Source organism: Pecten maximus, chromosome 1, assembly GCF_902652985.1.
Source record: "Pecten maximus chromosome 1, xPecMax1.1, whole genome shotgun sequence".
In the NCBI taxonomy this organism is placed as follows: Eukaryota; Metazoa; Mollusca; class Bivalvia; order Pectinida; family Pectinidae; genus Pecten; species Pecten maximus.
Genome location: NC_047015.1, coordinates 21,090,906 through 21,102,169, shown reverse-complemented (window position 1 = coordinate 21,102,169; position 11,264 = coordinate 21,090,906). Strand labels below are relative to the sequence as shown.

Below are 11,264 nucleotides of genomic sequence, written 5' to 3'. Positions count from 1 at the left end.
GGAACACCCCAGGCTTAACCTTACTAATGATCAATATATCGATTTCACATCGTTATCGACAGCTATCTGTGGAACGAGATCCGCTGGAGTGGCATTATCGATGTCGACGGCAGTTTAAACATGTATCCACTCAAGGAGGTGCTAATATTTGTTTACCTCGACAAAATTTATCACCCAAATACTTATCTTGGTGTGGAAACTATTGAAATAAACCTAACTTTATCATTACAGTCAAACACTGGTGTTCTTCGGAGAATGTGTAAAAACAATTCACCACAACGTCCGTACTCGCTTTCCGTTCCATTAACTTTGTATATTTCGTTTCTTGTAGAATATCGTTATCACTGTAAAGGACTTGCTTTGTCATCATACACCCCACATATGAATATAAATTTACAATTTTCTGAATATAAGATGAATATGTGATATACATTCCTCGTCACTAAATTGAAATTCCCTAGCGCGTCCATGTGCTGCCATGACACTTACAAAAGCCGAAACCCTGTCTTGTGTTCTCCCTGCCTGCCCCCAACTCTTTATTCTCAATACAGACCAAATTTTCCCCGTCACTGCCCCCTTTATAGGGGTACTGATGTATCTGTCAACAAAGGCTAACCTTTGTGGCCACACACTAGTCCTGCTCCCATCACCTCCCCAACTCCCCCCTTAATACAAACGACTCTTTTGAATAGGTCTACTCCTGATATTGAGATCTCTGATTAAAGATAGCCCAGATTGATAAACTTAAAAGCAACTTTGACTAGTAAAGTAGAAATTTTATTCAGCATACCGCAGTATAACAGGAACAGGAAATTAACATTTGAATTAAAATCAATTTAAGTCAATTAGATTTCGTTTAAATTTTAAAATTTACTTTGTGAACGATTTTCCTTGAAATGTTTATTTTACATATTGCATCTACTTTGTATATCTGTTTAAGTAATCCGTTTAGTTTGTAAACACCTCATAAAGAGTATTTGATTACGTAATTTGAATTAAATCTGTTCATTTCATTAAAAAATTCACTGGGATACATTTCAACATTAAATAAATGTTTAAAAAAAACTTCCATTGTGGTTGCACCAAGCATGTAATACGGATATTTCGTCACCGGTGATGTAAACCGGGTATTCTGACGAGGGAGTGGGGGAGGAGTGGGGGACGGGGGGGGGGGGGGGGGGGGGGGGCAGAAAACTTGAGGCGGAGGAAATTAGCAGACCGATGGGAGAGGGGGGGGAGAGGAGATTTAGTAGATGGGAGCGGGCGAGGTGGGGAGGGGATCATTGATACACATTACCTGTAGGGTAGGGTAAATGACCGTACATTTTTACCGATATTCGATATGGTGGTATTGATTCAGGTGTCTGACTGGTCTGTACTTCGTCACACGTGAGGGATACATATCACATTCTACAGGTGATATGGAATATTATTTTTAGAATGTACAGAAATAAACACGTTATATATTCCGGTATTTGGCCCTATGTAAACACTATGCTGTTATTGCTATTGTTGACGGGTAGTATTATGACGTAAATGTACACAGTCTGTCTCGGTACATTGTTCTATAAAGGAATAACTGTATATAATGATTTTAATTGTAACAATGGTGATACTACCGCGAGTCTGTTGAATGTGGGCTGGGCCTAGCGGGTACATCGCCTGTGAGCACAGCTTTGAGGTTGCGAACCCCTTTGATTGGCAGGGCTGGGCGGGGCCAGATAACAAGAAAGGGTTTACGTTCACAGGTCTAGAAAGCCACCAAAGCTATATGCCGTATAATCCTATTCGTGGTCTAATTGCCCTGCACAGTGCCGCTTGATAGAGTGTTTCATGACTTTCACATCCACGGTGTTGGGAATCTGACATGGAATCGTATGTAGCAGTTGAGGCCTAGACCGTTATAGGCCCTCCCAGTCATCGTAGCTACGGAATATACCACTGTCACGGAGTGCACTTATCTCCTCAAACTAACGTGCTATTTTACTAATTACAGCACTGTGAGTTATCAAACAAACTCGTGGAACCAACAGATATAGTCCTGATAAACGTGGATACTATAATTGTGGAATTCTCGGACTCGGAAACATGACTATCGCGGGATCTCCTCCGCACGTGGCGGGAGCATGAGAAGGTGGCGAGTGGTCACTAGTGTCGTATTGGGATGTAACAGGGTAATCCCTGTCCGACTGAGAGTACTGCGGACGGCCATCTCTCATCATGTGTAACTGGGGGTAGCTACAGAGATCAAATCTATGTTATCGCCAATTCTTTATAAAATTGATTTAATCAAAAGAGTTATGAATGATTGTGAATAGTAGCGTAAATATATGTACGTAGTTGCTATTGTACATGGAGCCAAGTTTGGAATGAGAACCGAAAAATCTAAACTGTCGTTAAAAATGTATAGAATAACATTACTACTGAGTTTTCTAAGTACCCATTTCATAATGGCCTCCCCTTCCTACCTGAACATGTTCCAACAACCCACCAACCCGGACCCCTGCTACGACGATCGCGGAGAACCCACCCGGTGCGTACCCGATTTCGTCAATGCAGCGTTCGCAAAGGAGGTTTACGCGTCAAGCACGTGCGGGGCACCTGCAAGTCAGTACTGTAAGTCAACTCTGGGAAAGGACAGTGGGATCATTCGGAACTGTTTTATCTGTGATGCCAACCACCCAAAGAGGCAGCATCCTGCGTCTTATCTAACTGACTTGAATAATCCAAACAATGTCACGTGCTGGATGTCCGACACGTACGTTCAGTATCCTCAAAATGTCACCCTCAAATTATCTTTAAACAAAAAATATGAGATGACGTATATAAGTTTACAGTTTTGTTCCGCCAGGCCTGCATCAATGGCCATTTATAAAAGTGTGGATTACGGAAATACGTGGGTACCATTCCAATATTATTCAAACGCATGTAAAAAGATGTATTCCAAATCTCCCCGAGCTGTCATAACTAAGGCGAACGAACAGGATGCCCTATGTACGGAAGCGTACAGTGATATCGAACCCCTGTCCGGGGCTCGTGTAGCCTTCAGCACTTTGGAGGGGCGACCCTCCGCCTACGATTTCGACAACAGTCCTATCCTACAAGACTGGGTGACGGCAACAGACATCATGGTTATTTTCAGTAAACTGAACACGTTCGGGGACGAGAGTTCGAATGACGAGGCTGCGAGGAAAAGCTACTACTACGCGCTATCGGACTTTGCGGTCGGGGGAAGGTGCAAGTGCAACGGACATGCTTCCAAATGCATCGAAAACCGAGAGGGGCGTCTGGAGTGTGACTGTAAACATAACACGGCGGGCTACGACTGCGAGAAATGTAAGGCCTTCCATTCTGACCGCCCGTGGGCCCGGGCAAACAATAAGGATGCTAACGAGTGTGTAGGTAAGTGCATAAAGAAAACGTTTTTTTCTTTGTATTTTTTTTTTTTAATTTGTAGCGCAACTATGTATTTAGGAATAACTGTCCAGAGGAGAACGAATACATATTGACAATAAATTACATAACGAGTTTTCTGCTCATGTGCTACATTAAAATTAGTGTATAAGTTACAAATATACAGAAGTAGGGCTTACTCTGATGACAGTATTTTTCATTGTATAATACAAAAAGAGAAATATGTAATATGAAATTATGTATCAATTAATTTATGTGTAATGTTTCAAAGTCTTGGCATATTGTATGTTTTTACAGAAAAAAAGAGACTGAAATTCTTGACAAATTATAAATTAGTTTGTTAATCAATTTACAATGAATTATAAGTTAGAATAAAGCACCATAGATAAGACGTGATGCAATAATTATTTCTAAAAAAAAAAAAGATAAAAATCATAATCCTTCGGAGTTCATTTTAATTCGACTGTCATTTTATGTGACAGAGGTATGACAGTTTTCGTCTGGACGTTCTCGTCCCGTGCGGTTACGAATAACGGCCCGCGCTTCAAAGTAAATCCAGCACAGAACTGATTTATATTTTAATGAATATAGATAAATTCTTTTTCTAAGTTGTAAAATTTTGAGTTGGTTTAAATAGTGTAGCCCCATCTCCCGTCGTAATCTTTACCAAGATACAGGTGCTCTGGCTACAGGAAGGACAAAAACAACGAAATAAGTGTTTGATAAATAGCATGTTGAGATTAGATTTGAACAATAGTCTTATCGACATAAGCCAAGTGTCATGAAGGCCACATGCAGAATATAGTTGTTTATAATGCCCCAGTAAAAATATACACAAAATCTTTAAAGGAAAATGTTTTTTCATACTTCCACATATTTTCAATGGACATTATCGTATTTTCGTTGGGCTGTGTCGCCCATAACACTACCATACACCAGTCTGTTTTTACTGGCTATGATATATAAATAAATGTTGATTTCAGTTCTACGATATGTAATTTATATGTTTTTACCTCCGAACTTGAGACTCGCCTGATGGTATCACCGAGCCAAGAGTTCCCATACGTCAGGATTTTACATCTACTATCATATATTTCTTTATCCAATTTACATTTATTTATTACAGTAAAAAATATACATGATAGAGGAGTCTTTAAAGATGTCCATAAAAAGCGGCGTTTTGGTTTTTAATCATATACAATAGACAATTGCTTGAGCTGTTTGCGGAATGACAAATGTTAGTGTACTGTTAGCCAATGTATTGAGAAGTAGTTGACTTGAGTGTGCACTGTAAGCCTGATAGATGTTCTACCAGTGTTACCGTCGGTCACTGATGAAGGCTTCCAATTAACGGTAAGAATTTTCGTTGCCTGACTTACAGCCATTTGAGCGTTTCGCTGACTCACAGAGCCCGATACCTGACCGTGTCTCCGATAGTTAACAATACATAGTACACTGCCATTACACCATCACGCCAATTACTCCAAAACACTAAACATGTATTGTTTTCAAAAGCTAAACATTACTATGAAAATAAAATAGATCATAATTAAAATATATATGTAATTTGTTTGAATTTTGATATTGTACATCAGAACAAATATACGTGATTAAGCATTTATTTTTAATTGTCGCAAATCCCGTCTGATAACTACGTCGTGTGATTTTGTTTACATAGCACTGTTAATGCAAATGCCGTACGATAGAAATAAACACGACTTAGATGTAGTAATCCACCATTGTTGGCTGTCTTAAAGCAGTGTCCCCTAACAGGTTTTCACACCAAATGTGTTTCCGGTAATAGTGTTAGCTCCCAGGTGTCAGCGCGTTCTGTAATCCCCGATTACGGCCTACGACATTAGGAGGTACGCCGTGTAATGACGTGCCAAGACTAAGTCCGTCACAGCATTCCGTACACCTCTAAAACACCTCCCATTCAATTGTCAGCACACGTTTTCTTCCACAGTTCAAATAAAAAACTAATTTTTTTTTAAAAAGATTTATCTCACAAAAAAAAGGTATGGACTATTTCTCGGGAAACCAACCGTTATTTACTTGTAAATGAACTTACTGACAAATTCTCACTTCTATATATACTGTTTTTATTGTATGACGATATATTGTGACGTCTTATCAGAATTAAAAATCAGAGATGACACGATTTGAACCTCGTCCTACACACTTGAGGTGCTGGCAGATAGAAACACAGATACGTAATGAATGGATGACAAGAAAGCACTTCCTTTGAAGATAATTGTATCACTATGATAGTCATATTTCAGCCACCAATAAATCTTTTAAATTTCCATTTTAATATATTAAATATAAACTGCGAATAAAATTTGAATATAATTTCCCGTGATTAGGGTTTGGTGGAAGAGTGAATTGAGCTCGACGATAGAAAGCCAGTTCTGTGACTCTTGCGATAACAATGATCACGTTTAAGTAATTTTCGTAGGCCTATGGGTGTATTTTATTTTAAGAACTTGATGCGATGATTTTCTCTAAATAAATTATAGTAATTTCATAGCATTTAGAGAATCCAGAAAGATTTGTTCCATGCTTTCTAAAATATTGTAAAGTTGCCATAATGTGAAGATGGGTTTAAAATATCGGCCAATTCCGTAATGTCAAACAGGCAAGAGAAGCTTACTGCTATCTGCTAGTGTAGGCGTCCTCAATAGTCTTCGTATATTTTGAAGAGGCTATCGACACGGAAACTGAGTATCCGTCTGTGATAACCCGGAGTAACACAACATCGCCCCATCCGTGTATCTTCACGTCTCTCCATCTTGTACTAGGGAACACTTCTTCTCGATTTATTCTCACCCTGATATCAGATACGAATGTTTGTATTTCCAGTTACAATCTGTTATTTCTTACTGAGGAACATGCTTTGATGCCAAACAAACGAAACGCTGTTTTCAATGTGAAGCTAGTTTATAATAATACTGTACAGATTTTCTCGCCACCTGTAAAAATTCTATTAGAACATAATTGCATTGAAGATTTGGACGCCTCTGTTTGATCGTGCCTTAAATTAATTGTCACAAGATGAAATATATATATTAAACCCAGCTCCTTATTGACTGATAAGGGATCAAGTGATGTGTATAGCGAGGTACTTTTTAGAATATAGTCAACGTATTAAATATTCTACATTGTATAGAATAGTCAATGTATTAAACATTGTATGACAATGTAACTATTGTAAATTATATTTACACTGTAATGAAAATTTATTCTAAATTGTATATAGTGTATTAGATATTCAACATTGTATATAATACAATGTATTAGATATTCAACATTGTATAGAATGCAATGAATTAAATATTTAACATTGTATAGAATGCAATTAATTAAATATTCAACATTGTATAGAATAAAGACAATGCATAAATATTCATTGCACTGTACCTATTATACATATTATAATGTAATGTATCAAATATTTTACTTTGTATAGAACACAATCAATGTATTGAATAGCCGACATTGCATAGTATAAATCAATGCATTGAATATAATTTGTTGTATATGATACAGCGGATCACAATGTAACAGGTAGTATGGTTATAATGATCAGTTAAAATATTACACAGTAAAGGGTAAAATATTACACAGTAAAGGGTAAAATATTACACAGTAAAGGGTAAAATATTACACAGTGAAGGGTAAAATATTACACAGTAAAGGGTAAAATATTACACAGTAAAGCGTAAAATATTACACAGTAAAGGGTAAAATATTACACAGTGAAGGGTAAAATATTACACAGTAAAGGGTAAATTGTAAGTGAAAAAATAACAGAAGTAAGGGGTCATAACGATCAATTAAAATGTCGGACGATAAAGGGTTAATTACAATGAAAATAGTGTACCCTGTATAGTTATATTTTATCCGATAAATATAAAAGTGTTTGGAGTAAAATAATAACAACCACATAACGAGTATTCAGTTATCAACTGATAAAAATGTTGTAGTGTATGCAACCTATTTATCAAAATATTAGATGATGTGCATCAACCATCTTTAAAACACTTTCTGGACAGCATTCTGGAGTTGGTATTCACAAATATTAGAATAGCGTCATGTAGGGAGTACAACTCTGTTTACCAATATCGGACATTAGATTTTGTGGAGGATACGGCTATTTGAATATATTACGATGCAACATGCTACATGAAAAACTGTTCGTAAATATTAAGATACAACATTTTGTAGGAAATGCAATGACTTTTTAAAAGTATATTACCTATCTACAAAAACAGCATGAACTCTTTTCATCCATTGGATGCTGCCTAGAGGTTTGAAAGGATTCTTTGCCGAGAATGCTGTACCATGAGATTATTACAGGGTTGGCATCACAATAATTTGTCAGTACGGGCCAATGTCAGTACCGAACATTGTGATACATTTATATAAATAACAATTTGTCAGTACGGGCCAATGTCAGTACCGAACATTGTGATACATTTACATAAATAACAATTTGTCAGTACGGGCCAATGTCAGTACCGAACATTGTGATATATACATTTATATAAATAACAATTTGTCAGTACGGGCCAATGTCAGTACCGAACATTGTGATATATACATTTATATAAATAACAATTTGTCAGTACGGGCCAATGTCAGTACCGAACATTGTGATATATACATTTATATAAATAACAATTTGTCAGTACGGGCCAATGTCAGTACCGAACATTGTGATATATACATTTATATAAATAACAATTTGTCAGTACGGGCCAATGTCAGTACCGAACATTGTGATATATAAATTTATATAAATAACAATTTGTCAGTACGGGCCAATGTCAGTACCGAACATTGTGATATATACATTTATATAAATAACAATTTGTCAGTACGGGCCAATGTCAGTACCGAACATTGTGATATATACATTACAAAACTATCCGGTCAAGACACGAAATCAAACCAATGCAGTTCACAAAAATATTCGATCCTAACACAAGATGGACAATGTTCAATCATTATGCGACTCTCCTAGCACTTTATCATACATCGAATATCAATTGATAGTTAATATGCTGTAGTTCTGTGGTTCGAAACATAAATATTATAAAAATAGTTTTGTTAAAATAAATCTTTGGATTTTTTGCTGACAACATGTCGATAAGAATGCATTGGTAATTTTAGTATTTCTGACAACGTACGATTCGTTGAGATCTATGGCGGGATCTGTTCAGTACACCAATATACACGGTCCAGTATTAAAAAAACATACAGTTTACACGAATTAAGTGGATGCAAAGGAGTGAAGATACTTCTAACTGTATCCGCTTCAACCGAATACGAGAAGACTTCTGCATTCTCCGTTTTACATTTTCTGATTTTTTTTTTGTAATCTACTACCTCGTAGTTTAAATAGGAAAAAATGCTGTTTCTCTAGTGGTAGATGCCGTTTTGATGCTTAGCACCGCATTATACACTTTATTTCAAAAGCATTTTTTCTGTAAGTGTATGAAATGTTGTTGATATAAATTCGGCAGCGTCAAACTCTGAAAGCTGACAACACATTTTGGTTTTAAGTAATGGATGACCTTGTAACACATGATACAAAGCATATTTAAAACATACTGTGTTGATATCATAAATTAAACACATGCATTATAAAAAACATAAAACAAATAAAGAAAACAACTTGAATAACTCTCTTTCAAGATCGGCGCAAATAACAGAAGAAACACAAGTATAAAATGAGAATCGAGAGGCGATACCAGATACCAACCATTACGTCACATTTAGTTACCTTCTCTTTCTATCCTGTAACACCGTAACGACAATGTAATTATAACGCCATGCTTGGTTTAAAAAACATGTGGAAAAAGGATTTTTTTAAACTTTTTTTTCCGATATCATACACTTTCAGAAACTATATCATTGTGATGAGTGTGTTTCATTGTGATAGGTGTGCTTATCAAAGAAGTTATCAAAATATCTATCATTAAACGAAATGAATTTCTTTTCTTCTGTTTTGAAAGACGAGGTAAGATTACAAAACACACTGTAAATGTAAGATGGATACTACAGATGTCTGTTTGTATTAAGTTGAAGCAGATGCCCATTTTTGTCTTTTGTTTTATCATACTACCATTTGTTACAGCATGCAATCGTTTTGTTTGTTGTGTCCTCAGTTCCAGGTGTTGCCCTCCCTGTTGTTTGTCGTGTCCTCAGTTCCGGGTGTTGCCCTCCCTGTTGTTTGTCGTGTCCTCAGTTCCGTATGTTGCCCTCCCTGTTGTTGGTCGTGTCCTCAGTTCCATGTGTTGCTCTCGTTGTTGAATGATATGTCCGCAGTTTCTTGTGTTGCCCTCCCTGTTGTTTGTCGTGTCCTCAGCTCTGGATGTTGCCCTTCCTGTTGTTTGTCGTATCCTCAGTTCCTGGTGTTTCCCTCCCTGTTGTTTGTCGTGTCCTCAGTTCCGAGTGTTGTCCTCCCTGTTGTTTGTCGTGTCCTCAGTTCCGGGTGTTGCCCTCCCTGTTGTTTGTCGTGTCCTCAGTTCCGTATGTTGCCCTCCCTGTTGTTTGTCGTGTCCTCAGTTCCATGTGTTGCTCTCGTTGTTGAATGATATGTCCGCAGTTTCTTGTGTTGCCCTCCCTGTTGTTTGTCGTGTCCTCAGCTCTGGATGTTGCCCTTCCTGTTGTTTGTCGTATCCTCAGTTCCTGGTGTTTCCCTCCCTGTTGTTTGTCGTGTCCTCAGTTCCGAGTGTTGCCCTCCCTGTTGTTTGTCGTGTCCTCAGTTCCGAGTGTTGTCCTCCCTGTTGTTTGTCGTGTCCTCAGTTTTGGGTGTTGCCCTCCATTTAGTTTTTTTGGTGTCCTCAGTTCCCGTTTTTGACGAGTTTTCATACAGTCTTCTGATCGCCTTGCTAATTATTTCTATATTATGTGATGATTTAAATTGTTTAAATTGGCGATATCTTTTTTTGATTTGAAATATAAATACAATTACTATTTATTTTCTATTTGGAACTTATATTTACTCATATTTACTCTTATTCTAAATATTTATATGATACTCGGTCTCCCTATTTCTTATCTCTACACAAACAACGTGTTGACACATAACGCTGTTCATGATCGAGTGCAAGTATGAATGGATGGAAGATATTTTTGGATTGATTGCATTGCAAGGCGTCCAGTTCTACTTGAATTCATGACTTCATGACAATACTGTGTTATTGGCAGGAGGTGCTGTACCCCTCAAGTGTCTAACAGGGTTATTTCGATGTCTACTTTGACCCCTGTCTGCCATGTTAGCATGTTTACGAAGTAGTACCCTCTCCAATCTGATGGTCCAGTGTGTGAGGACCCCCTCCCGTCTCCCTGTGGTGCTGTCTGTGATAAGGCACTACTGACGAATGAACCACATCCTGTGGTGGTCGAAGTATCCGGGACTCCGGACTTATCCATAAATCATCCTCAAATCCACAAAATGATATAGGGGTACAATATCCTGACAGGAGTTAAACTAGCCCAGTCTGACCGCCAGTGTGTCGGGCTAGGACGCTGTAATGCTGTCTGTACGATCTTACTTTCGCTGTTTGATCAGATCCTATAGGAATATCATACCAGATGACAAGGATTTGCAAAAATAACCTGACCCGCTTGTATAAGCCTCTTCGGCTTAATGTACATTAGGAAGCATTACAACGATAGTCAGTTATTACTTCGCCGACTGCATGTTGGAATCCACAGATCCTGTCAGCCCATGTATAAACGTTGTAATTTATCAAATCTACAATGTAAATAATTCCTATGCAATGAAGGCAACACGTTACAACCAAGCATTGTCATGTCATATTTGAACGTGATCCAAA

General features: G+C 37.6%; 1 protein-coding gene across 4 annotated transcripts in view; it reads left to right on the top strand.

Moving 5' to 3' along the window:
- The first annotated feature begins 1,747 nt into the window (after positions 1-1,747).
- The window catches only part of LOC117327488 (netrin-1-like), a 62,982-nt gene continuing 53,465 nt past the window's right edge, over positions 1,748-11,264 (top strand). For 2 of the 4 annotated variants that reach the window (XR_004532653.1, XM_033884500.1), the window contains exon 1: positions 1,749-3,402. Coding sequence is in view for 3 of the 4 variants with exons in the window: in XM_033884500.1 (XP_033740391.1) it covers positions 2,331-3,402 (1,072 nt within the window). In the remaining variant the exon portion in view is untranslated. Of the gene's footprint in view, positions 3,403-11,264 lie in introns of all 4 variants that reach the window. The other 2 variants (XM_033884510.1, XM_033884521.1) reach the window with 2 other exon arrangements.